The 27,458-nt window shown below is 48.5% G+C and overlaps 1 protein-coding gene across 1 annotated transcript; it reads left to right on the forward strand.

Annotated features, from left to right (window-relative positions):
• Window positions 1–461: 461 nt before the first annotated feature.
• Window positions 462–27,451, forward strand: GNG12 (G protein subunit gamma 12). The gene is made up of 5 exons (XM_075097319.1): window positions 462–542; window positions 8,769–8,826; window positions 9,459–9,558; window positions 24,914–25,022; window positions 26,028–27,451. The coding sequence occupies exons 4-5, from the start codon at window positions 24,927–24,929 to the stop codon at window positions 26,151–26,153; spliced, it is 222 nt and encodes a 73-aa protein (XP_074953420.1). The 5' UTR covers window positions 462–542; window positions 8,769–8,826; window positions 9,459–9,558; window positions 24,914–24,926; the 3' UTR covers window positions 26,154–27,451.
• The last annotated feature ends 7 nt before the right edge of the window (window positions 27,452–27,458 follow it).

Below are 27,458 nucleotides of genomic sequence, written 5' to 3' on the forward strand. Positions count from 1 at the left end.
ATGATGGGGTTTGGGAATGGGCACAGCCTTTTGTAAGGACTCCCCATCCCCCATGTTCTGCTCCCCGGGGCTGCGCATGCTTGGGCTTGGGAATAAAAAAATTAAAAAATTAAAATATCAATCGTATCTTTCTTAAAAGTGTTCATGCTTGCTGCACCAGTCCCCAAGCCTTGTTGGGGAAGATGCTACAGCTCCCCAGGAGGCACCCAACACGCTGCCGCCAGACTGCTGCCTGTTATTCCCTGATGCAACGTACTTATGCTTATGTCATCATGATGTCACACCAGCCAAAAAAATGCCATTATACCTTAAAAAAAGAGGAAAGAAAATAAATTTCTAACGTGGAAGGAGGTATCCCGTGAGCTGCGAAAGAGGGGCCGCAGAGGCGCGGTCCCGCCTGGCCCCGCCCGCCGCCGCCCCACCCCGGGGCGGGGCGAGCGCGGGCGGCGGGCGGGGCGAGCGCGGGCGGGGGGCGGGGCCAGGCCGCCCGCTTCGGTCGCCCGTGGAGACGAGCTGCGGGCGGAGGACGGGAGCGGTGGGCGGTGAGTGCTGGGCCGGGCAAGGGGCTCCGGGCTGGGGTCTCCGCCGGCGGGGAAGGGCTGCACGGGCTCGGAGGGGCGGCGGGAGGCGGCCGGCACAGCCCCGTGGGCGGCCGGGCCCCCCGGGCGGGCCGCGGGCGGCGCTGGGCCCGGCGGGGCGGGCTGGGCCCGCGCGGTTCTCGGGAAGTTTTTAGGTTGGTTTAGGCGTTTTGTGGGGTTTTTGTTTGGTTTTTTTTTTTTTTCCTTCCCCGGCTCCTTCCCCCAGCAGCTCTCCTGAGGAGCAGTCCCGGCGAGAGTCAGCCCGGAGCCGCCTTGATGCGGTTCAACAAGTTGCACGCGCCTCCTGAAAGGGGCGAAATCTGCTTCATTCTATACAAATAATAATAATAATAAAATAGGCCTTTCTGTTCGAGACAGGGTCTGTGCGGCAGCACGCGGCCCTCCCGCCTCCCTCCGCCCAGGCCTGCTGTGGGGAGGCGACGGATGCCCCGGGCTGGGAGCGGGGGGCTGCAGGGGGGCAGCCCCAGCCTCCGGGTGAATCACTTAAACTTCGCCTCTTCTACCGCTGCCGCGCGGCGGGCGATGGGCTGTCCCGGGCCCGCCGGGGTCGGGCGCTCGGCTTGGCGGAGGAGGTTTCCCGTGTGCGAGGAGTTGTGGGACTAGTGTGGGAAGGAGTTTAATTAGTGGTAAGCGTCATTATTCAAGGAGGTTTCGTGTTGATACTGAGATTACACACCCAGGTGCAGCAATAAGTTTACTTTAAATTGCAATACTCTAGTCTAAGCTTAAATTCTTTACTTTTTTTTTTTTGGTGGGAAAAGGTTATCTGGCATATATATTGTGTTCTTAGCCTGCTGCTGTTGGGAAGGAGGACCCATGCTGGGCCGATGCCCATCGCAGCCCATCCATCTCGTTCCCCCCTCGCTGGGGTCTTGTCACCGCTGGAGGAAAGGCAGCAGGAGCAGCAGTGCACGTCAACACGTGGCTTTGCGCTGGGGGGGGGTTGTTGCAGCAAGCACGATGGGGGCAGACGCCAGGGTTACTGCAAGGCAGAGGAGGGCTCGGGAAGCCAGGCAGAATATGTAGGAAGGAACCTGGGCCTCATTAGTTCTGACAATCAGGAAACAATTTGATTAGGATGGCATATCAAATTGAATTCACAGTAATTTGTCAGGCTATTAGCCGGCATCTCCATTGACTTAGAGCTAATAGAATCAGTGACAAGTTACTTGTTTACATTTATCTTGGTTGTAAATTGGTTTAGAAATAAAATTCTGTGAGTAAATAGCGAGTACTAGACAGCAATAGCATTTTATGCTGCTCCAGTAGCACTAAATGAGATTGAGGGATTAGTATGTAGTTAATGACTTCTCAGCCCCGTATTTCATCTTCCTGTTGAACATATTGCAGTCATTTAGGATATCTTTAATCAAGCACTAAAGTGGCAAATAAGCTCTGGAGGAGAACAATGGATGGGGTCTACTGCTGTGGTCAAGCTCACTTGCGTAATCACCCAGCTGATGGGACCACCTTCATTCAAAGATTAAGCTCTCCTGCTATTTGGAGAGGTTTCTGAGGGCTCCCAGACAGCAGGCACCACTGGTCAGAACCAGAATCTCTCGCTTCTCACTGGCATTATACTTTAATGCAAATATTGAGTTGTGCTGTAGGTTTCAGATACTTTTTTTTTTTTCAGATATGTCTCTGTGGTGATACAATAGCTTGTTTTATGAATTCTGAAACTTCTTAATCTCTCAGGCTCTGTTCCTCAAAAGATTCAGTGTATTTCAGCCAAAATCACGCAAAGTTCTCTGCAGCGCCGCGAGGTCTGGGATGCAGACAAGTAGCACGGTGATGGATCCACAGTCCCTTCAAGTGTGCTGAAATGTTGCGTCTGTTGTGGAAGATGCTAAACATGACAGCTCTGCGGGTTGGGAGCGTGCTTCCTTCCCAGCTACAGCTTCCCAAACCCCAATACATCATCCTTTGATTAGACTCTGTTGCAAAAGGAAATTCAAATTACTGCAAAAGTTCGTGGTACAGTCCCATAAATCCTTACCCTCAGCCCTTTCACTTTGTCCCATGTGCCAGAGCAGAGATTACCACAAGAGCCGGCTTCATGGGGACGGAGAGAAGTAGTTTCCAAGTAGTGTATAGTTAGCATGGGGGAACACCACCGCACCCTTGGCCAAGCTATGGTGGAGTATTCCTGGGAGGACTGTACTGCTGCAAATTTATCCATGCTTCCAAAGACTATAGGAGTGGGTAGGGCTTGTGGGTCTTATCTTCTAGCACAGAAATGCCCTTGTTGTGCAGAGGTAGGAATTGGTAGTGAAGCTTTCGTTAGCTTTAATGAAGGCGGAAAGCAAGTTCACCAGATCTTGTAAGTAGTTGTAGACTTGCCATTTCTTGGGAAACTGAAGCTGCAGATGTCCGATGACTCTCGGGATTTGCTCCACATTAATCACTGATGGAATCGTGCAGCTATTTTCTGAATTTTGCAATATTGCACAACTAGACCTCATTTTTCTGAACCTGAATGTTCATCCTGCATTCAACACTGTGGTCTTTTCTGAAATCACTTCTTTTCTGCTCTCAGCAATAACCTATAGAGAAATGTAGAAGGGAGGGAGAAGAGAAAATATGCGTGACGTGAGCAAAACGTTTTCACTGTATTTTGTGAGGATTAATGAGAAGTAGCAGAAAGAGCAGAGGTAGTGACAAAAGTCCTCACAGTGACTGAGTTACGGTCGGATTCTCTGTGAGGTTTTTCAGAGGTAGGTAGAAGCGGGAAGGTGGGGAGAGCCACGGGGGTACCTGGGGGAGGTGGGAGCATGGTGGGGTTACGTCTGTCTCCCCCAGGCACGCAGCTCAGAGGGATCCAGTATTCCTGTGTGCCATGACATAGCGCTCATTTCTGCGGAGCAGCTTGGCTACCTTCCAGCTGGGCATCCATGGGGAGGAGAATGTCCTTAAAACAGAGACTTGGGGTATGGTGTACCTCACATCTGCAAGCTCCTTGGTTCCTGGGGGCCCTGAGGCAGCGTAGCCTGCCAGTGTGGATGTGGGCGGTTCGTGGCTTTGAGATGTTCAGGGACACCACTGACTGTATTTTTAGTTGTGTTCCTTTGAATATTTGGTAAAACAGGCAATGTGTTTATATTCAACTTCCTGTATCCGTATCAGCATCTTGGCATGTGATGGAGTTACAGAGGGGAAAAAAAATGTGTTGCAAGGATTATTTTTATTGCAGCAGTTAACGACTGCGGGATGCTGCGGGTCCTCAGCCCCCACACAAGGAGTGGTACCCCATGTTGGCTCCCACGGGCTCGCCTGGGACTCATGCATCAGTTTGGGGTTGTCTGCTTGTTTAAACAGTGAGGTCAAATTGAAGCAGGAACCAGATCTGCCCTTCCATTTGTCTACACTGTTTTTCTTCCCATCCCTTCTCCAGTGTCTTTACAAACCTGCTGTATTGGGACAGGTTACTTCTTGGCACGTTTTGGTTTTGGATGTACACATGACCCAAGCCTTACTGCTTCCTTCTGCTGTGCCTCTGCCCAGACCCACGGCATCTGCTCAGAGCCCTCACTCGCTGTGCAGGTAACAGTCCTCTGACACCTGCTCTCCCAAGTGTTTGCAGGTGGCAAAGCTGATCTGGTGGGAAGTCGGGCAGCCGAGTTCCCCAGCTGGGGCTGCAATGGCAGCTGCACAGGCCGATACTAGCGGTGTCCTGTTGAATCATCCTTTCGCCATTCGTAACCTCTCCTTGTGCAGAGACTGCTGGAGCACACAGGAGATTTTGCCTGATCTTGCTCTCTGAATGATAGTTGTCTTTGTGCAATGGTAATTATCTTTGTGCGACAGCTCCCCCAGCTAGGTGCTCATATTCAGAATAACTTCTTTCCCTTGCTGGGGCAAGAACTAGGCAATTCAAAAGCTGACACAAAACACACGTGGGAGTGGTGGCTGTGTTATTCGTAGCAGGGGTGTAGGATTACCCATGGGGAAGAGAAAAAGTTTTCTGGTGCTTTAAGCTGAGGAGAGCAAAAAAACCTCCCTCCCGGTTTCCGTCACGATAAGGTGATGCTGTGGGACCCAGCGCCACTGTCGTTGCCTGTGCAGCCTCCTTTGTGTAAGGTGTAAGCTAATGTGCAGTACAGGATGTTCTCATGAGGGACCAGTGGATGTCATTAGAAAGGGAAAATATGGGCTGAGAACCAGGGAAAACCATCGTGGCTGTGAAAGCTGGTGCTGTGGGTCTGGCTTGCAGGGCGAGAACCGCCACGGCCGTGGGAAGGGTTGGGAAGCTCTGTGAGCAGGGGCTCAATGGTGATGGAAGGGTGTAAAGGTGGCCGTGGGGAGGAGATGATAGGGTTTATTCGGCAGAAACAGGCATTTTAATTGTTTATAAATTTAAGTTTTAATTTCAAATTGATTGTGACATAGGAAGTCTGTCTCCAGAGAGGCCTTTCCTGAGCTGTCTGTCCCTGATTAGATGTGTTTAGATTTCTGTCCTCTGTTGTTAGGTCTTTGGGCTTAAATTTTCTGGGCAACTGCTGCAGTCCAGAGTTCTAAGATACAGGATATATCTGTGTATACCTTTTGAGTTAGTAAAAGAAAAAAAGGTTCTTTTCCACATCATTAATCATCTTAATGACTAGCCAGAGTATTTCCAGGAGAACATTTCCTTTCTGTTTTTAAAAACAAAATCAAGCAGATACCAAAGGCATTTACGCTGTTTTTTTGTGTGCTGCCATATTACAGTGAAGTGCAAGAAATTCTGTCCCAGGACAGATCATTATAGTTTGCATTAGTAAAACAAAGTTCTTATCAAGGATCCTGTGCTGTATTATGGTGCAGCTTGCCATGTGTTTTCAAAATCTTCCATTGCTCATATTCCTCTCCCTTTTTGATCCTGCTCTTCAGTTGTTATTAATCACCACCTGCACAGCTGGCAAGAAGTTATTCCCTCTGGAAAGCTACGCTGTTGTAGGAAGTATTTGAGGAGAACATAAACCAGCATGCAGTATGAATTTGCAGTCATCTAGCAGTTCTGCAGAAGCCCAGGAGGCTTTTGTTTCTGAATCAAAATAATTCCGAAAGCATCTCCAACTTCATTTGCCAGGAAAAGGGTCTGTCTGTGCTGTGGCAGAAGTTAAGCAAGTCAACAAAAAGTCTCGGAAATGAGAAATTAAATGGAACAGGCTTTTTATTTTTGTTAATGAAAAACCATATTCTTTCAGGCAAACTCTTGTTTTCTTGCATCATCTTACCCTTGTAAGTCATGGTATGAAAGGTGTTATGTTCTCCTGTTGTTTGTTTTTGCAGCCATCTTGAGTGTGTGTTAAACCACTGGGGTCACTGCCCTAAAAATGTAAAAGTTTGTGCTGTTAGAAGTAAGATACTCTGCTTTGTCAGTCTTTGTTGTGAATAAGTCTGAGCAGATCCAAAAATACATTTTCAGCTGTGTTTTTAGATTGAAACAAAAAAAAGTAACGATTTTTGGTCTAAGCTTGGAGCTGGGATAAGCAGAAAGCATCGCTGACAGTTTTGGGAAACGGACCATCTTCTTCCCAGCTGAATCTGGTTTATGTTACTGTAAAACTTGCAAGGCATTCATCCTGCAAAGCAGGGATGCTCCAGCTGGAGCTGGCTGCCGGGGCCCACGGCGCAGAAGGATGCGGGCTTGGGCTGCTGCCCTTGGCTGGAGGGTCTGGGACCCGTTTGGCAGCAGTATTTCCTTGTCTCTCTCCCACGTGCCCTTCCCTGATTTATTCCTTCCCAAGGATGGCCTGACCTCTGCTCACTTACACTCCAGCTATGCAGCATGTCTTAAGGAGGGTTTCAGAGGGGGTGCATTACGCCGGCTTCAAACTATGCTAGTAATGTTGGGTTTGTGGGTTTTTATGACTAATTTGATAGGAGCTTCGATTAGACAGGAATATCAAGTCTTTATGGCTCTAGGGTGGAAAGCAGCCCCTATGAGCCATGGTTTTTTTTAGATGCATTTAAAGATTTTGTCTATGTGTTTTGATCTCCATCAGGAAGCAGAAGTCAACAGATTAAAAATTTTCTTTCTTTTCCTTAACAGTTTTCAGGGTGGGTGACCAGAGTGAGAACTTGCACAGATAAGCAGAGCAGAAGCTTTTCTGTTAAAACTTGTATTTTGCGCAGCACAGCTGTCATGTATGTAAAGGGGGATTTTGCGTTGCATTATTTTTGTTTCCCTGCTGTATGTGAAAAGCACAAGCTTGGCATTGGGGCAACAAGGACTGGCTGTGGCAAGGCAGTCTCTTTTTGAATGCATTTTATTTCCCTGCTCCATACAACGATTTTTAACAGCAGCAGCTATTAAAATTTTTACTCTGTTTCCAACACAGGAAGTGGTGTGTGATTTTTTTTTTTTTAGTTTTTTTTAAAAAGGGGATGCTGCCAGTCCATGGTAGTCGGCACCTCTCTGCCTTGTTAAGGACCATCCCTTGAGAACTTTCAGTGCTTCCCCCACCCCCCTTGTTCCCTGGGAATGGGGGAACTGAATTGCTCTGGCTCTTCCGACCCCATCGTTGCTGCCTGGGGAAGGCTGGGGGCTGTGTGCTGCAGCCCAGCCCCTCTGCCAAAGCCTTTCGTGGTCACTCTGCTGCCGTGTGCCAGCCAGAAGGCAACAGCACCTGCTCCTACCCTCTCCCTGCTGGTGATCATTGCCATCACTTTGCCCCTGTGCACCACTCTGGGTTTAGTGTGCCGGGAATTGGCTCTGTTTTTCATGCATACTGGGGCTTGTAAATCTCGTAGCTAATTGCATTATTTGGCCGGTTACTGAGCGGCGCCAGGGCTCTGCGCCAGATCTCTGCTGGCCATTTAGCAAATGACAGTTGATTTTCTTCCAAAAAGTGTCAGTGGTGATTCTGGATCCTGCAGTGACCCGGTTAATGAGTTATCTCTGCCCCAGCTGCTTTGCCAGTTTAGTAAATGCCCGGTGCGTGTAATCTGTGTTTGCACCGTGTGGCAGTGGGTGTCCCTAGAGGAATACAGAGGTATATAAACATGCATTATAAATTACAGAAAAGGTTGGCATAGCTATTACCAGTCAATGTTAGATTATTAGTTGCTGGGTTTAGAACTTGACATATGTATTTGCACACCTCTGTGTGTATTGCACTGAATGTGCACGCCCTTAGGCTTCATGCAGCAGCAAAGCAATGTGAATAAAAAGGACAACTTTATTTATAAATAAAGTCCCCCATCTAGCTGTCACCAAAGGCGTATCACCTTATGTTTTTTTTTATCACCACCTCTTTTGCCCATATCAGGGCAGCCAACTTGGTTTGTGCTTGTATTATTGATAGATGTTTTTAAACAAATAAACCCTTGTATTCGCCAGTTGCAGGTTGCCGTTCTTAGCAGTGCTGAGTTGTGCATATCAGGTGCCCAATTCCACTATCATTCACAATCAAATCTCTTAGAAAATCACTGCCCTCATTAAATTGTCATTGTTGTATAGTATTAGTTTAAAATTAGCATTTTGTACAGTGAAAATTGAAGAAGGGTGTTAAATACAGCATGCTCCAGATCTGACAGTCTTGTAACAGTGAACAGTATCTGGCACAGGAACTTGTAGTTTTTAGGGTTGATCAGATTCCAGGATTTTTGTCTGGGTGTGTTAAGGCATCTGTAGGAAACATGGGCGCTCAGATTTGTTTCTCGTGTAGTTTTAAGCACAACTGCTAGGCTATATCAATGGTGGCTTATATCTCAGAGAAGTCTACAGGGGGCAAGGTAATACAAGTACCCAATGCCACCTGCACTGGTACTTAATGTAAACCTCCTCAGGGTTTTACCCTGAGTAGTTTAGCTTGTTTTAAAGCCAATAGCTTTTCTAACAGCTGCCTCTAAATCTCGTCTACCGTAGGTCTAGGTGTGACCTGTTCCTCAGTAGCATGGGCCTCAGGAGGAGCCATAGTGGAAGTGAAAAGAAAAAGGCTGCGAAAACTTGACTTCGCTCATGTTTGGGAGGTGGCCAGGGGGAATTGGCTGCCCATGGCCGTAGCCTTGGGAAGGGAAATGGGAGCTGGTTGCAGGAAAAGTTTGAGGTAGATTTTTCAGTGAGGCCAATCTCAAAATACTGTAGTCTTTGTGACTAGAATTAAACCACAAGTGCTAACTCCTCTTAGCTTTGTCTTTCTTGCGCTATCAAGTACTTCAAATTTTTATTTTACTCTGTTTCAGGATCACTACACCGATAACATCAAAGCAAGCTGGACAGGTAGCAAGACTGCCTATGTAGGTGAGTTTCCAGTACACGCTTGTTCCTTTCTTTCATGCAAAATACAAAGCAGCGTTACAAGTGTCAAACCCCAGTGATTCAACTTCAATCCGGGATAGAACAGATGCAAAATAGTCGGCAGCTGTATGGAGGAGAGGCCACAAGGACGGCACCAGCTCTGTGGCAGGCGCAGCAGCTGGGCAGGCTCTGTGCTTGCCACTCCGTGCAGTGCTGGCGGCTGCCTCCTCTCTATGGCATTAGCAGCAGTGGCTGCTGACACTTGTTCACCTCCCTTTCAGCTACCTGACCGACTTCCCACTGAATATTGGGGGGCAGAAACGCTGTCTTGAATGGACTGCTTCTCCCATGGAAATTAGGCTTTTCCTTGTTTACTACACCAGTTAGCAAGTGGTGACGTGGAAGTCTTCATGATTTCTGTATTTGCTGTGTTAAGTGTATATTGTTTGATCACTTCAGAATGCAAATTCCCCTTCCTGTATTTGCCCTTTCCTGACAATAGTTACTTCGATAAATTCGTATAACCAAGAAGCTTGTGAAATACTTTGCACCCTGTTAGTGGCTTTGAGCTCAGAACCACAGAGCTCTTCACAGAGCATCTCCCACCAGCGTCCTCGGCTTTATCTCTCTTGCAGACTAAAGAATTTGCTGAAGGTCACGTAACCTGAGGCCAAGCTGGATCTTGTGACTCTCAGGCTGGTGCTTTAACCACGGACCGCTCCTGCTTTACACGCTGTAAGATGAACTCACTTTGAGACAACTAAACATCTCTTTGCAAATGTCTCTTTGTAGTTTCTGTATGTCTTTCCTGGTATGAGTTAGCTGGGTAGGACCCTGTGGGGAGAAAGAGGTACCTTCTGTGGGGAAACTGCACTGCAGTTCGTTAGGGAGCATAGGTTGTCTTTACTAATGACTTCAGGCCAGTGTCTTTAAAATAATACTGCTCAGATGTTTTTCAAAGTAACCTTGATCTACAAGTCAATTTTCATGGTTTTTATTTGTACTAGAGATATAAAAAATTAAGTCAGAAAAAATGCAGAGGAAAATAAAAGCAGGTTTTTCCACTTCTTGTTTCCCAACAAGTAAATTGGGTTTGGCGGGTATGGAGGCTGACTTTTGAAAATCAAATGTGGCTGTAGCCGAGTTTTGATGAGCAGGATGGTGCTGGGGTAACTTGTGAAATGGAGGTTATGAAGGAACACATCTTTAATTAAATACCCAGAATGTTTGCAAAATCTAATTGACGATCCTGGGAGTGTTCTTTTATTTCACATTATTTGGGATTTTTATAAATTTTAGAAAGACTTAAGACACTGGCAGTATTTATAATTTAAAAAAAGTTCTAAACTGTAAAATCTGTAAATGTTCTCAAGCGTAAATTCTCTAAAGGAGCAAATGCCACAAATTGGTGCTTTCAGGAGCTTTTAGCCTCCATGTGCCCTGATGGGCCGCTCACCTGTCGGGAAAGCAGGTGTATCTGCATGCCCAGACTTCCCATCACTAAACTAGCCCTAATTACTGCACTTTCTCCAAGAGATAGAGATGGAAGTAGAGTTTGTTGTACTGTACCTTTTCTGCTGTAAAAGTGGTTTTGAAATCTGCTAATATATATTGTAATCCAAACAAGAGGCAAGCAGACTGAACAGAGCTGAGGTGTGCTGGTCTCCTGCTTATACCTTGCTTTTATACCTCTGATGTGTAAAACCCTGTCTTTGTATTTGCTTCAAGCTCTTGCGTGCAAGAGCTGTACTTTTACAGATTATATAAAAGACAAATGACTTTGTGCAAAACAGAAGCTTCTGTGCCCAGCAAAACAGAAGTTGGGTCTTCTGGGGCACCTGAGTTTCCCCAATCCGTTCAGCTGTGTGGCTCTGCAAGGTGTGCATCCCAAAGCATCCACATCCTTCATGAAAAACACTGTGTGCACATGCAGCTGTAGTGCAGCTTGCAGATGTTTCAGTTTTCTGTGTGCATGGTAATAGTGTGATCCTTGAATATGCAAAGGAGTTGTTACTGTTTGGGGAGGATCTTGTTTTCTTTTACCAAAACCAAACTTTCTAGTGTGTATAAAGTATTTGTGTCGTGATTGTAAATCTTGCCTGATACCTATTTAAAAATCAAGTTGTCCTCATCTGCCAGGAACCAGCTAGCTATTGCTGTTGCTGCTGCTGCTACTAACAGTTTGGTTCACAGTACCTGCGGAGGCAGGAGTAGAAACCTTCCCCTGGCTGCTGGTCCCCAGTGATGGCACTAGTGCAGGCACCACAGCTGGCAGCCACAGCCTCACTGCTGAAAACTATCCTGGGCTTGGCTGGGGCTGTGCAAAGGGAGGGCAAGGGAAATGGGGTGCTGCTCACAGCCCCCCATAGTACCCCAGAGCCAGCGGGGAGGTTGTGGGCAATCACAGTCGCTGTTTTCCCTAGGAATTTTGCATCATGGGTACTGCGTTCAGTACTGCAAAGTGCATGAGCACCTCTGGGTCGTTCTCCACCCGGTAAGCTCTGGCATGTTGCACAACCTCATCTCTGCTTTCATCAGGTGTGGTATAAGTATCATAAAGAGAGAAATGACCAGAAAGCATCTCTCATCTGTATTTCATTTTACTACTCAATTCTGTTTTCTTGCTGAGGACAGGGCTCCAATGTTTTCCTGATAACCAGGTTTTATTTTCCATTCTGTTTAGTAGCATAGCCGAAGGAAAAGATTGCAGCCCTGGTGTTTCCGTCTGCCAGGCATCTCGCCGTGGTTTCCACTGGGTGTCAGCACGGCCCTGCACTGGGGCCAGGGCGGAAGGAGCCCTGCCAGCTGCCGCAGGCTTTCCCTTTGGCTGTACCCACTGCTGGAAAAACTAGGTTGGCTGCATAACCAGAGCAAGGTGCTGGCTGAGGTGCAGCTTTGCGATGATGGGATCACCCTACGCAGGCGCGAGAGGTGGGTGAGCTGGGAAGAGGCTGTTTTGCTGGAGGTACTGTTTCCCTCCCAGGCAGAGCAACCGGTTGGAGCAGGAGTGTCAAACATGCCCTCCTCGTTCCAGTGCTCTCTAATTAGGGTTACACCTGGGACAGTGGGTCCTTGTTTCTGGAAGATCAGTGTGGATAACTTTTGTAGTATTTACTTTGAAGGTGTGGATGTGATAGAGTGCTCCCGGAGAGGTGCTGTGGATATATGCATGCAGTAATCAGTGTGCACTGGGCTGTGTTTGGCAGGTGTGACTGATCAGGGCTGGTCACCCTGTGCTTCTTCCACACGGACCCTTCCACTCCTTTCCCACATTTGATATGCATCCTGGCTTCACAAGTGCTTTATAAAATCTTGGGCCTGCTGCCTGTCCTGCCAACCTGAGGCACCTCCTTCAGGCCCCTTGACTCTGCATGGTCGATGTTGGGTGAGAAGAAGCACCCCGAGGGCAGTTTGGGTTGATGTGGACTGAGGCATTCCCTAGATGTGCCTTTCTTCTACCTGCTGCTGCCATCAGGGACCCTGTGCTGCCTTCACCTGCCCTGCGGGTTACCTCGCAGGGACTGGGCAGCTGCAAAAACCCTGTGCCCAGTCCTGCTGTGCAGTCAAGAGAAGGTGGTGTTGGGGAAGGGGCCTGGGGATCCCCCACTGCCCCATGTGGGAAGACACAGGAGCAGCCAGAGCCCTACCATGGGATGCTTGACCTCGGCGCAGGGAGGGGGAGAGCAGTCTCCCAGCTGTCTGTGGGAGCTGGCATCCCCTTTGCTGGGAGGTTGTGGAAAGGTGCCTCTGCGTGCCAGGGCACGCAGGATCTGGGGGAGGCATGCGTCGGTGCTTGCTGGGACTCCGAATGCTCCGCAGCAAACGCTGGACCCTTCCAGGCCTGCTTCAGTGCAAAGAGGCAAGTGGTTTGGCTGAAGGTAGTGCCAGGCATTTCAAGATTTCTCCAGCTGATTCTTCCCTCAGGGACCTAAACGTTAAAAAAAATCAAGACTGTGAAGTATCACAATGACAGAGACTTTTTGACGCTTGTGCACAACCATGTTTCTGTATGCTGACATACCTGGTTATGCTATGATGCACCCTCAGAATAGAATTGTTTATTTCTGCACCCAGCTATGGCCTTTAATGCCAGCATCAGGCCTCTTGGCTCGGGCTCCGAGAGTTTTTAGGTTCTGCAAGTCATAACAAACCTGCTCCTGAGCAGCCATGTCTGCCCTGTAGGAAAACCAACAACCAGCATTCAAGTCCCAACCAGCTGCCAGCCTTCATGCTCCCACACAAGCGCCTGGGAAAGCAGCACGTGCAGAAGCACTCGCAGCACCCAGAGGACCCATGGAAACCTTACGCTGAAACACCCCACGCCCTGCTGCTGCGCCTGGTGCACGTAGCAAGTGGTGCACATAGCCACAGTCATCCCAGGTGCCACAGAGGGGCTCTGGCATCACTGCCTCCTTAAACTACCCCCTCCAGGGGCCACTGTGGCTTCTCCTCCCCACTCCCCTCAAGGACTGACCTTGACCATAGCTGCTGGTGCCTCTCTGTGCTGCTTGCAGCCCCTCTTCCTCTCACTGCCTTCTTGCTCCTTTCAGCCTCCCCAGCCTGTGCATGGTGTCCTGCTTAACCAGGCTGGGGGTGAAGGGGGGTCTTGCCTTCCCGCAGCACCTGTTCCCCTGAAGCAGACAGCTGCCAGGCTGCGTGGTGCTCTTTGAAGGTCCAGCTGCAGCCACACCGGATAAGCGCCGAGGCACAAGAGGCAGTGCTGCTCAACATCAGGAGTGGGACAGGGTCTTTGCATGGGGGCAGAGGGCCTCCAAAGTGCTGCCCTACCAAGGAGCGAGCACCCCTGCCCGGTGGTGGCAATGATGCCTGGGTGGCAGCTTGCTGTGCTGTCCCAGCTGTGCCCCGGGTAATGGCATGGCTCAGCCTCAGGAGGAGCAAGGGGCTTTATAGAGCAAAAGCAAAACCTGTAAGCGTAGAAGAGCAACCATAAAAATGCTGCCTTTCTGCCCATCAAGTCTATTCTCCGTATTTTCAGAAGTAAAATTGCTGGCTTCAGAGGTAGGAGTAAGTTCCTGGCTTTTTATTCTGCTAGCTCTGGAGAGCGTAAGTAGGTAAGAGGAGACAGCTGGATTTGAGGTTTGCTGCTGTGCTATTAGCAAATCATTTGCAAAGTCCCTGCTGAAGGCAGCGGGGGTTAAAGGGTGCCAGGGAGGACAGTGTTGGTAAGTAAGGACGCTGCAAAATGTTTTTGCAGACAACGCTGTGAAGTAGTGGGGAGCCATTGGTGTAATTTGGCAGGCAGAGTCTTTGTTGGTGGCGACATGCAGAATGGATTGAGCTTAAAACTGTTTCAGCAAAGACTGGGGAGGTTGCAGGTCTGGGGACCCTTTCACTTGTAAACCTGCAGCGTTTGTTGTGGAATCACTGGAACTGTAAACATGGGCTCCTGTGGTACCATGTTATGGTTGTATTTTGGAGCAGAAACACTGCCCAAATGGGAACCAGCCCTGCTGAGCCGCTCCTGGGGATGCATGTGTTTACCCCAGTAGTGGCTCCTTGCTGAGGAGTGGGCAGCAGCTGTGCCCTGCGTTAGCGTTGGTCCCCAGCTCAGGGCAGAGGTGAGGAACGCAGGCTGGATGCTGCCCAGCCCTTGAGCAGCTCCACCCTACCACCAGCCACACTGCATCCCGCCACACTTAGCAGTGTGATGGGTCTGTCTTCACAGATGCCCTAGCAAAGCTCTGGCCTCAGGGTAAGGAATCATTTGCCACCCTGGGTTCAGTCAGTGTGCAGGAGCTCAGCTTTCCCCACAGCCTGCACAGTTTGGGAAGTGAGGGGCCAGGCACCTGTGTAGGCAGAGGGGGCTTGCCTCCTGCCATCCCCGTGTTGGTCTGCTGCTCCCCTGCTGTAGGTGACCCCTCGGTGCTGTGTGTCTGCGTGGTCCCAAGCCCAGGTGCAAGTCTGCACCTCTCTGGTTGATAAAATGCTCATGGCTGGTTACCCGGCCATGGACAGCCCTCGGCTCGCAGCCGCACCACTGTGCGCCTGAGCTCATAGTCAAACCCATGGTTTGGATCCCCATGAGATGTATAAAGGGGTTTGTTTCTGTGTCAGAAAAGCAAAAGAAACACTTGGGGATTTCTGGCTTTGACTTGCCAGGCTGCTTGTTTGTTTCTTTTTTCCCCTATTACTGTGTTTTTAAGAAAAGCAAAATAACTTCCATGGTGGTGTTTGTTTCTGGTTTTTTTTTTTGTTTTTTTTTTTTCAGCTGGCTCAAGCAGGCAGCAGTATCCAAACATTTCCAAGCGGGAGGAGCTCCTGTCACCCATGCTGCTCCGGCACTCAGAGCTGAAGTGGCAGCTCCCTGGGGTGCCTGTTCCTCTGACCTACAGGGGTACAGTGGGGGCAGCCACCTGGGCCTGCAGGGCACCCAAGCAAAGGCTGGTGCTGCTGCAGGGCCCTTTGCGATGGGTGCTGTGCAATGCCCTTGGCCAGGAGGGATCCTCTCTGCTGGCACCCCTGGCAGCGTTCTGTGGCGGGTCGGGGGGTCACTGGGAAGGCTGGCATCCCACTCTGTTTTTGGAACTGCTCATGCCCTTCTTTACCTGCTGCTTCCTTGCTGAATTTAAAGCCTGCCCTGCTGCTGCCTCCCTGCGCCAAGGGCAGAGAGCATCTCCACCTCGCCAAGCCCTTATCGCCCACAGCATGGCTTCTGTGGTTTGAAAAAGGAGATGCCTTAGAAACTTGCATTTGGAGATTAGCTGTAACTTTAGATTCACCCCAACCCCCAGCTGTGGGCTGTTGCCCTGGAAAACCTGATGGTGCGTTAAAGCTGTGTGCATCTTGTACAATTTTAGATGCCATAGTTTTTGGTCTTGTTTTTTTGTTCAATCTGCTCCATTAACTCAAAACTGTAGATAATTCAACTTAAAAGCTATTTTATTTCAAATGAAATAGTAACGAGGTACCCTTTTGAACCTTTATTCTGCTGCTAGCTGGGGTCCGAGCTGCAGCGTTAAACTGACTATACATAACTGGAGCAAAGAGGGAACTGTTAGCAACGCAGAGCTGCTGGGTGATTCCCGTGTGTACTTTAGCACTGGCTGTTTAATTACATGTCCCTCAGCAGTTGGTTTGTCCTAAGTCTTGGACCTAAAAGAGTGTAAAAAGATACGTTGGTGTGTAATTATCCCGGTCAGAGCTCCGGTTGGATGCCCAGCTGCATACCTGCTGAGGCAGCTGTTCTGAGGGCCTGCTGCACTGTAACCTTGTTACCTAAAGCTTGCAGAAAGAAATAGCACAAAGCCTTAAAAAATAGGGGTTTTCTAGGGAAGAGGGGCAACTCCACCTGTTTGTGTGTGGTGTTATTTATAAGAAAGACAAAATGCAGGTGTACGGCCTGCATGAAGGGTGCTGGAAGTTTCCTGTGTTTTGCTTTTAGTGGTTAACCTTTGCCTGGCAAACTGTGGCTGGTGAGCATCCTCCTCTTTTAGACAAACCTATGTCCTCGGTTTTCTGTGAAAAAAATATTTTCCCCAGAGGATGATCTAAGCTTTCCCACTAGCATATTTGCTCCATGCATTTGTTGACTCTGCTGTTAATTATGGAGCCCTAGACCAGCATGTGCCTCTCCAAGCCTGCAGTACCTGGAGAGGGCAGGGAGCCTTGCTCCCTCCCGTTGTTGCTAGCACCTTTCCCATAATCACTCTTCTCACTTCTGACAGCTCTCAAATAGAGCAGGGGTAGGGATGAACAGTGAAAAAGGGCAGGAGGTCACAACGAGCGCACGGTAGTGTGTGCCATGGTGTTTTGTGTGCTGGATGTTGGTCCTCTCTGCAGGCAGCCGAGGGCTCCTGGCAGGGTTAGCAGCTGCTGCAATGGAAACTTTTCTTCCAGTTGCCCATTTGACTGCACCTTTCTACTCCTACAGTTCCCTTGTAGCAAGAAGGGGAAAGTCAAAGCTGCACAATGAGCTTGGGATTGAAAATAAAGATCATCCCGGCTCACTCAAGAAACACAGTGCTATGGCAGTGGCATTGCAGCTGGGGGGACCGAAGGGCAGGGTTGCAGGGTGGTGTAGCTGGAGAAGGCAGACAAAACTGTGAGCCCCTTGCTAGCCAACATGAAGCATGGGCACAAATGCTTGCTTGTTTTATTAGACCAACCAGCAACTGGAAAAAATATGCCCTGTCTTCAAACATAGCTCTTCATGTTTTCAGAGCACTTTCTGCAGAAAGGCTTTGCCTTGGGCACGATGGCCAGAGAAGGCTGTTGGTGGGACTGATTATTTTGTCTCTTTTTAGGCTGTGAGTCAGACAAGAGAGAGTTGCAGCCGTGCCCGCAGCTGCTCTGGGGCTAGGGAATCTCTGTCATTGTCAGCCTCCGGTCTGGCAAGCCCTCATTCAGCATTATCGCTTGTGGGGGGCTGATGATGTACTCGCTGTGTGTTCCTACAGCAGCGGGTGCAGTGCACCCCTGGCTCACCTCCTGCTTGGAGCAGGACGAGATCACACCAGCCATGTTTTGTCTGAGGTGGTGAACTGAAAAACTTGTTGGAACTCTGGCTTTGGTCTGTTATAGAGAATGAATAGTTGTGACTGTGAGTGCTGGGGGACACAAGAGATCCCTCTGAGAAAAGTGATGGGATGAGTTTGGCTCTTGGCGTGTGTTTGCTTTTGGTTGAGGGCTGCGCATTGAGCATGAAGGCTTGTTTCCCAGAAAATGGAGCAATGCTCTCCCTGACTGAGTGGTCTTTTCTTTAGAGAGTGACTTAGCCCTGACCCAGGCTCTGAGGGCACAAAATCCCAAGTCCTGCAGAACTGTGTACACCCTGATACAATCTGCAGTTTCATGCAGTTTGTTGCTGTTGTCTGAAATCAAGTGTACCCTACAAGAAATCCGGTGACTTGAGATAGCTGCAGCAGCTTAGTTAGTAGGGTAGGTTGCCAGGAACTCGGAGGGAAAACAGTATTATTGGATGATGACCTAGTTGTTTGTAAATCTCTCTGTACAAAAGATTTAGTAATCTTAGGAGGCCTATTAAAGTAATGCTGCTTATGTTTGTTTGAAGATGAGGAAACACAGCAATTTAATTTTCAAATGTTATGGTTTGGGGTTTTTTTTAACCATCTAATTTATTAACAAAGCTAACCGGCTGGGAAAATAAGCACTGAAACTTTCCTAATGAGGTCATTCGTGTAGGATGGGAAGAAGGGACTCCAGAGAAACTCAAACTTCTCCAGTGGCAAAAGGGGTTTTGGGGCTGTGGCTTGGGGGTGGGGAAGGGAAGGCTGAACAAAGTCAGCCTAGGCTTGCCTCAGCAAAATAAGAGAACAGTTTATCTTGTAATTTTGCAGTAGTTGTTTTTAACCTTATGTCTTTAAAAAAAGTGGTAAAATTAGCAGGATCAGCACAGGTTGAAGTATCTTCTTGGACGTGCATACATTACTTTATAAAAATAAGTTGCGTTGTATTTTTTTTCACACTGTAGTTTTTCAATATAGTAAGTGAAAACTGCAGAGTGTGGAGTTGGAGTTTGGGCTCAGTTTGTAGTGGATCCGTGCTTCTTTTGTACCCATGTGAAACAGCTCCTTGTTATTCCAGCAATGATTATTTTAAAGCACTTGTAGACAGTTTGTAACAAACCAGCAGAGTTCATTATCAAATTCAGCAGCTGCATTTATCAGCTCTAATAGTGTGTATTGGGAGTCCCTTTTTTCAGGAATGTGTGAGCCTTTTGGGTATGGGGAAGCTTTTGCAGCTGTGTCCATCTTCTGCGGGTCCTCCTGGGCAATACCTGTGCTGCAGCGAGGCTGTTGGGTTCAGTGCGCCTGTGCCTGTTTCACAAGTCACTTGGCCACCTCAGCCCCAGGGTCCTGCAGAGGTTCCAGCCAGATGCCCTGTGATGCTGGTGATGAGGAGGCAGGGAGAGCAGGGTGAATGCAGTGTTCTGATCCTGTGGTTTTGTTCTCATTAAAACTGAAACTCCCAAAAGGTAGGGTCTTATGATTCCTCACTGTATTCTTTGCAGAGTAAATTTCCCAAGGAGCCAGTATTCTCATATCTATTATCTTTTCTTAAGAGTACTACCTAAACATGATAAAATCCTTCTAAATTCCTCTGCTACCATTTCAATTCCTTGTAGTCAAGATGCTGTTTTATATTTGCGCAACTTCCACCTGGTATCTCTGGACTTGGTCTCCGTCAGGAGCAGGGTCATTTTCCTAAGGTGCTGATGGTGCAGGAGGACTTCTTATAGGAATTAAAATCCCATTGCAAGAACATTCTCCAGACATGGCATCAGCACCTCTCCTTGGGCCTGGGAAGGGTTGCTGATATTCTCAGTGAGCTGTGCCTTGCTTCAGGCACCTAGGCATAGCATTGTCTACCTGGGAGCATGGTCTGCAACCCCACGTTGGGTGCCAGGGTGGGAGTGACAGCAGTGAGCAGTCCTGGGGGCTGTGCTGGGGGGATAGGGGGAGACACTGCCTGCAAGGATGATACCATTACTATTTACAAATTAGTTAAGCCTCGCTTACATGTTGAACAGAAGTCCCAGTTGACTCTGCAGTTGAAGTGAATGCTAGGATTAGGTAAGGAAACCCAGATCCAGCAAAGCCCCTGGTCTTGGTAGTTCCCCATGCAATCAATTCCTTTCAGTGGGAAGGAGTCCTAAAATTTGGGCTCAAATGTATTAATGGCTTTGAGCAGAAAAGGGTCCAGGTGTGGTTTTTTTTTTTTTTTTCTTTTGTGTGTATGTGTTGGAAGGGGGCTGTGGCAGCAGAGCAGTGTTCCCTGCCTACTTCTCATGGCACACCAGCAAAGGCAGGAAGTGTTGAACAAAACCGCAAAAATCTGTGTCCTTTTAAACTTCCTTTCTAGGAACTCTAGCTTAACAATTAGCTTTGCAATAATTAAATTCCTCAAATTATCAGGTTAAACACCCCAAGTCTAGTAACAGAAGACTCCTATTACGTTTCTAAATGCTGTTTGAAATGAGTAGATGGTGCTATGGAGCCCAGCCTGCTTGCATTATCCGCTGGATCTGAGGCTGCAGTTCCTTGGGTGATCCTGCTGTGCCAAGATGTGCACGCCTCCTGGCTCTAGTTATCTGGTGCCAGCATCGCAAAATCATGGGGCAGGTTTACCAGCAGAGCTTACGTATGTCCCAGCTCAGGTGGTGCTGTCAAGAGTCATGGGAGCTCCAGCTTGGTCCTTCTCGCAGCATCCGGTGAGCGGCTGGTAGAGGTCAGGATCCACGTGCAGACATGCTGTAAAGCAGCCTGTGCTCCCTGGGCTGCCGGGACCTGCAGCAGTGCTGGAGGGGGTTCCCCCATGGTGATCATGTCCCCCGCTTTGTGGCACCAAGGCCTGGATGTGGTCCTGACCCTTCCAGTTCATATCAGCTAAAACATGGCCTGCTCCTCGGGATGTGAGGTAATACTTCTGGTTTTATAAAAATCTGCTTTTGTGTTTGTGGTGAAGGCCACAATGTGTTCCTGCATTGCCTGGCGTGGTGTAAGCCTCCCTGGCTCGAGTTGGCCATCATTGACTTGAACTGCAAAAGGTCTTGTCTGTGTCATGGCACTGCAGGGCTTATGTCAGAGGTGGTTAATACACCACAGCCTTTGCCTTAAATTCCAGAGAGTTTTCACTTTGTATTTTACAAATAATATGACAAGCATGCAATGTACAGCTCCCATCATCACTTACAATGAGAAACATACTCCAAGTAGCTTGCCCTTTCCCAGCAACAAAGCAAAATGTCTGACTATTAAACATTTACGAACAGATTAACGATTATTTCCAGACAAATGTGTTTATGCTGTTTCAGTCAGCACTCCTTCTTCTCTTGAGTAATTTGCACAGTGAATCACTAAATGTGCCATTAAAATGCATTTTAATATTTGAGTGCTACAAATATTAGTAATACAGGACACATACAGTGTGTACTTGCTGTGGAATGCTACAGCTCCGTGACTGGCAGTAACTTGACTGTAATATGGTAGATCTGGGTTAGTAACTGAGAGTTTGGGTCATGATGTTGATACAGAGGGTGTTTCAGACACCCGTGCGTCCCTAACTCTCCTCATAGCCAAAGCACACACAGACTTCACACCTCCATAGAGCAAGCACCGCTCCCAAAACTCTGCACCCACAGCCATGCCCAGTAAGTAGCCAGCAGTGCTGGGAGATGGCAGCCCTGCTCCAGCAAAACCAACACCCATTCCTGGGAGTGGGGTCCATGGGCTCGCTCATGCCTGGTACTCCTGGCGCTGCCCAGCCCTGCATGGTCATGGCTGTGTCTCAGCTGCCCTGTGCTGACTCATGATTTGGCTTTGTCCTCTCCTGCCTCATCGTGCATGGATTAAGTGAGGGCTGGAAGAGGCTTGCAGGGCTGGAGGATGAGCTGCTTTCGTGGAGACAGTTCTGGCTCGTTTCCTTCGTGCTGCCGTGAACACAGTACTGTGGAGCCGGAGGGCGATGAGTGCTTGTGTGTTCGGTGCCTGTGTCTTCAGTTGAGACAGTGCCATAGCAGGAACGCTGCTTCGCAGAGGAAAAATCCTGTTGGCTTTTTTAGTTTTGCATGAGTTACCTTCCATGGGTGGTAAACAGTGAATCATGTGCAACCTGGTCCATAGGTGACCTTTATGGAGCACAGAAGGAAACTTTGGGGACATTTTAGGGCAATGAGGGACTTGTGGGGAACTGGGGCAGTGGATGACTGCCACAGACAGAGGCTTGGATTACTGACCCAGCTGTTGTGAGGTGAAGCAACCAGAGTTTACAAGCTGTCCTCCTGCACAGCCAGGATGAGTCAGCCGGCAGTGTGTGCTGCCAGCCCAGCTTCCCAGCCTCCATGTCACAGGCGTCTGCTCTGCTCAAATTTCCTCGACTTTGCTGCAGCTTTACTTGTGGTAGCTGCATACAGAAACCCTAGGTGGAAATATTTAGAGGTGTGGAGGATAGATGCTTCAGATGCAGCATGTCCCTGAAGTGGCCAGTACCTCGCCTGCCACAGGGCGCTTTCTTGGAGCTGTGATCTCTGAACTGGCACATGTTTAAAGTTCTAAAATTACAAAAGACCTTCTGTGATTTGCCCTGAAATCAGTCATTTGGAGTAGTATATGCAGCATTTAAACTAGTTCTGGATCTCCTGCTCCTGAATGCAGAGAGTTGCTGGGAAAGAAGGCCAGTGACCTAAATAGGGGGCTGTTACACGGCCACTCCGATCCATGCAGATCGGAGAGATTCATGAGTGTGTTCTTAATGTGTGGTTCAGGAAGTAAGCTTTTAGCGATACCTAATGTCAATTATGAATGTCCCTCTTACCTGTGCGTGAGCAGGATGCATTACCTGCTGCTTAGCAGTTACTCTGCCCAAAGCCATTGCGAGGAAGGCCCTCCTGTGCTCTGCTGCTGCCTGTTCCCCAGCTATGGCAGCATCCCCACGCTGCTCTTATTGCAGCTCGGCTGCTGAGCACTGCCAGCGTTTGATCTGCTCTGCAATGCTGCTTGCCACGTGCAGCCTGATCCTGCTCTTGCTGGGCTTCGCTGCTACTGGTGCAGACGTAGCTGGGAAAAACAGCAGGTTGTTTCATTTGCGATTCACTGCTGGGGTGTTAGAAGAGAAGCAGAAGTCAGCTGTGAGCTGTAAAGCATGAAATACCAGATAGCATGCCACTTGCAGTACTGTACTTCTCACTGGTAGAGTGCAGGGCTGCAGAGGAAGCTGAGCACCCTCGGTGCCATGGGAGCAAGGGTTAGTGGATTGCTCCTAACAGAAAATGCTGAGGATGCGGTGTAGGGGGTGCTTGCTGCTGGCTGTGCACGGTTTCTGGCCAGCAGAAAGCAACCCATGAGTGCCTGCGCTACTGTTGGAGGAGAGCTGGGGGCTATATGGCAGCATTTTCTCAGCATCCCACATCTACTGTGGGTGCTGTCCACTGCTGTGGGCTGTATTGGCCTGACACACACCGGGGGTGAACTTCAAACCCAGGGCTGGTTTCTGCAGAGGGAGAGAAAAATTTTGAAAATTTGGGTCCTGCTGAGCAGCCTAGAAATGATGCCATGTGCCAAAAACAGGGACTTGGTGTAAAAGGACACTGTTCTCAGCTAGCTGGGCAGGCACATGCGTTGGCTGGAAAAACAGAGCTGTTACCCAGGCCGAAGTGTGAGAAACCTGAAGGCTACAGGGAGAAATGCTGTATGCAGTGCTTGGAAAGGTCACATGTAGCTACATTGGACTCAAGTCCCTGTAATGTAATCGCAGGTTGAAGCACAGCACCACAGGGCCAGTTACTCTCATGGATCTGTGGAAAACAAACAGCAGTGTTTGTGCACAGTTCTGCTAGAGATTGTGTGCAAGGATTGGCACAGAAGTGACAGTTTTACAGGCGAGGGCTGTCCTAAACCAGCTACTCTTTGAACTCCTGTATACCCAAATAATTTAGCAATAAGCTCTTTGCTGCTGCGATGCCTGTAGGGATATTCTTTTGAATGTGATGCTGCTCAGTAGCCCTTCCCTGCTCCTGCTGCAACATGCATGGGTAGTTTCCTTCCAGCAGCAGCAGTTTCATTGCTACATGGAATGAGAAATGGCCAGGGATGCTGGAGGCGCACAGCAGGAAGGGTGCTGCAGAGAGATAGGGCAAGGTGGCCTTCAGTGTGACATGGACGAAGGGACAGTGGTCCAATAAGCCAGGGCAGGCTGGAGCATGCCATGAGTTATGTACAGCTAAAGAAGCTGAGGTTTTCTGGGACCACCAGGAGGTTAAGACCTCCAAATCTTGAGTGGTGTAAATGCCGGTAGAGCGCTGATTTACAGCATGCAGCTAAGCATACTTTGTAGACATGATGAAGGAACGTCATTTGGGTCTGTTGCAGAGTGCCTGCAGCAAAGCTGCTCGGGAACAGCAGTGCCAGCACCAGGAAAACTGACCCTTAACTGTTTACTGGTGCTGCCTGTCCTCTTGGACTTGATCTTGAGTCAGAGCTAGCATGCAAGCTGTCTTCCTTGTCTGGATATGTTTGTATGCATATGATCCTGGTTCACTCCTTGCTCTGGTGGGGTTGGGATCATGTTGTCTTCCTTGGCCCAACTCGCAGGAAAGTGTGTGGCATGCTGGCACAGGCTGGGCTCCCCTGTAAGGTGGTGGCACATGCTGCCTTCATGCTGCTTGTGGGCATCCTGCAGGTAGCTGCAAGTGAGGGGTCAAGCTGCAAAAGCTGTGCTTGAATTGCTGTCGGACCAGCCAGGTGAGCCCAGCAGAGAGCATCCTTCCTTCTTGCTGGACACCATGCAAACACCAGTCCCGTGCTGGGACCGATGCTTTGTGTTCTTACTTAGAGAAGGAAAGTCCCAGAGCTGCTCGGGTTTTTTTTCTGCCACCTCCCACATACGGCCACATGGGAGCAGACAGCAGCCAGGAGTGTGTCTCTGATCTTTGGCGTCTTGTTTTCCTTTTCCTCTGATGTGGTGTGGGGCTGCTGCAGACCTGCAACACAGCCTGGCTGGAGCGGGCTGAAGGAAGTGGAAAGGCCAGGCTGGAACGGCCGATGTGTCTGTGCTTCTGCCCATCCTCCTCGCTGCAGCAGGGGGCCATGAAATCCTCCTCCATCTGTGAGAGGGAGCGGAGAAGACGCTCCTCATCCCCAGTGCTTGGGCAGGCAGGCAGCAGCTCTCCTCCCTCCCAGCCCTACGTGGGGCGATGGGCCTTTCCCATGCAACAGGATCCATCCTGCTGTGGGGCAGCAACTGGTGCAGGGACTAACCATGTTGCACCCAGCCTCTGTGCAAATGGCAGGCGTAGGGGTGGGTGCGCACTGCAGTGATGGATGCCCTCTGGCTTGGGAAAAGCATGAGTCAATAAACTTGTATCGCCTATTAACATAGGGAAGAGTGAAGCAACAGTATGCACAAGAGCTCAATGCTTTTTTTTTTTTGGAGGGTGTTTTGGTTGCAGAGCATTGTTTGCCAAGCTGCTTCTCAGCTGACCAGTCCTGTTGTGCAAAATAATTTAAAAAAAAAAAGGCACTTTTCTGCAGCATGTCATGGTTGCCTCTGTGTAAAAGCAGTTTAACATGCTGCGCCACCTTTTGGAAAAATAACTTGCTGTCTTTCAAAACAGAGCATCGGCGAAAATGTCTGGCAAAACGGCAAGCACAACCAACAACATAGCCCAGGCCCGAAGGACTGTCCAGCAGTTAAGAACAGAAGCCTCAATAGAAAGAATAAAGGTGAGAGCGCATCCTTATCTGCTCCTCTTTTTTTTCCTGTTTTTTTTCCCCCCTTCCCACTGTAGGGTGATTATGGAGTGTGTGTGCATCTGTGTGCCCACAGTTCTTCCACCCACCCCCACCCCCCCGCCTCAGAACATGCTATTTATATTTCAGCCCAACAAATCTGAATAAATCTACTTTTTGTGGCCACTTACCAGCAGTATCCTTCAGGTAGCTCAGCATGGACTTGTAGGAGAACCAAAGCAAAATATGAAGTGCAAATCAAATGTGTGAAACAGAAGGCAGGTATGGGTTTCCAGGTTCATGCATATTGTGTTAATTGTGTGGTTTTGTTCCTTCCTTTAACTTCTTTAAGGCAGAAAAGAAACCAAAACTTTTTTTCCAGCTAGTAGGGATATGATATTGGCTACACTAGTAGTATTGCCTTTCCCATTTTGTGGGGCTGCTGGAATTGCTGCCCAGCCCATTTTGAAGGGCATCAGAACAAATGTCCAGATTCACAGAGCAGCAGTGCTCTTCCTCAGGCGAAGGGGGTCAGGAGCAGGGCTGTGCAAGCAGGGACTCTGCACAGTGTTCGCGAAATGACTAGTCATCTGAGGACACTTCTGTTTACTGTCCCCGACTTTATAGATGAGAAGTTCCTCATTACGAACCTGCTGTATTACTTTGAACATTCTCCTGTTTGGTTTTTAGTCTTCTGTAGAAGCCGTGTAGGAGCTGGGCAGTGCTTTTGCCTGGTGTCACAAACTAACCCCAAAGACCAGGAAGGTCCGTCCTTTTCTCCTCCCTGCAGATAAAGCCAGAGCGAGCCCGTGGCAGCGTGTCTTCACAGACCAGGCCCAGAGAGTGCGTTGATCTCCAAGCACCTCTCCTGTCCCATGCAGGGACTTTGTACCTGTCGGCAGCTCTCAGCTCATTTGATCGTGTTACCAGTTATGGGGAAATACCATTTTATGGTTTGTGGTTTGTTTCTTCCCACCCACCCCCCCCCATCTTCTGCAGGTGTCAAAAGCGTCAGCAGACCTAATGCTCTACTGTGAAGAACATGCCAAGAAAGATCCATTGCTAATGGGCATACCTGCTTCTGAGAACCCTTTCAAGGACAAGAAGACCTGCATTTTGTTATAGGAGAGCAGCAGCTCCTCCAAAGCCCGCTTGGGTAAAGCCAGCCTCCGGCAGGCGTATAGACAAATACTCTGTAAGGTACCAGCTATTAACTGTGTAAGAGCAGCCATTCTTCTACCAAGTGTATAAACTATTTCTTAAGCTTTCTAAAGCATTTCTTCTGTTCCCTATCTTTATTTTCAGTTTATTCAAACTGAATTAACTTCTTTCTTGTCCAAGGGAATGGGGTCTTGGGTGTCGAGCCTGCGAGCGCTGCACTGGTGTCCCTGCAGTGGGATGGGCAGGGCAAGCTGGGGTCTTGTCCTCTGCAGGAGCGGGTCCCCGTTTCACTTACACAAACAAGACCAAAGTTGCCTGAGCTTCGCTGACAGAGCAGAGGCAAAGGTGTAGAAACCTGATGAACATCATTGGGTTTACATTTTTTAAATTATGTATGTGGGGAGGGGGGCGTGTACCTGTGTTGGTAGTGTGTGTTTATTCACAGACACATTTAGAAGTGCATTATCTAGAAAAAGCTACCTTGAAAAATTATTGTAGCAACTGCTGGTGAATTCCAGGGAGCCGTGCCTGCATCCTGCCTTATGATGGCTTATGTTGAGAGAGGTTTTTTTAAGTGTAAAAAGCTGAAGTCTCAAGAATAGGAGATCTGCAGATCTATTTTCCTGCTTTTTAAGAGGAGTTGAAAAAGCAGAATTTTCAGCTTTGATTCTGCTTCTCTGAACTATCTTCTCTAACTAAAAATCTGCGTTAGTATTAAAAAAAAAAAAAAAAGTCAAAAGAACCAAAGGCTGCAAGCTAGTACTGCCCTGGCTTTGTGCTGAGCTGAGGGCATGGTTCTGTCACTGAAATACAACTGGGACTTTTGTGCAGGGAGTCAGAATTTTACTCTTTTAAATTCATTTTTAAAGGGGAAAAATGCCAAATTATATCCAGATTGTGGTTATGCAGATATAATTGGAGGGCTTTTCCATCAAGTGATTTTTATATATACACATAATAAAAAAGTCTGTCTCTGTGTGTGTGTGTCTGTATGTGTGTGTGTGTATATATATATAAACTTTAATAGTATATTTATACAAACATTGCATATTAACACAACTTTTAAGGGATTGAAAATAATACTGACTTCAGCTGGCTACAAATGTCTTTTTCTGTAGCCGGTGGTTCAGAGGTTGAAGTTGCAATTTGCCATAAATGTGCATTTCTGTAATGATATTTACAAACTTTATTAACCACTTGTAATTTACTGTCTTACATTGCATATTTGTCATTTCTGTATTAAATTATATACACGCTATTGAGATATAT

This window comes from Phalacrocorax aristotelis, chromosome 6, assembly GCF_949628215.1.
Source record: "Phalacrocorax aristotelis chromosome 6, bGulAri2.1, whole genome shotgun sequence".
NCBI lineage: Eukaryota > Metazoa > Chordata > Aves > Suliformes > Phalacrocoracidae > Phalacrocorax > Phalacrocorax aristotelis.

Excerpts from the sequence above, each read along its gene's own strand:
- GNG12 (XM_075097319.1), top strand. The coding sequence starts at position 24,927 with ATGTCTGGCAAAACGGCAAGCACAACCAACAACATAGCCCAGGCCCGA. Across the intron at positions 25,023-26,027 it reads CCTCAATAGAAAGAATAAAG|GTGTCAAAAGCGTCAGCAGA; the intron begins GTGAGAGCGCAT and ends CATCTTCTGCAG.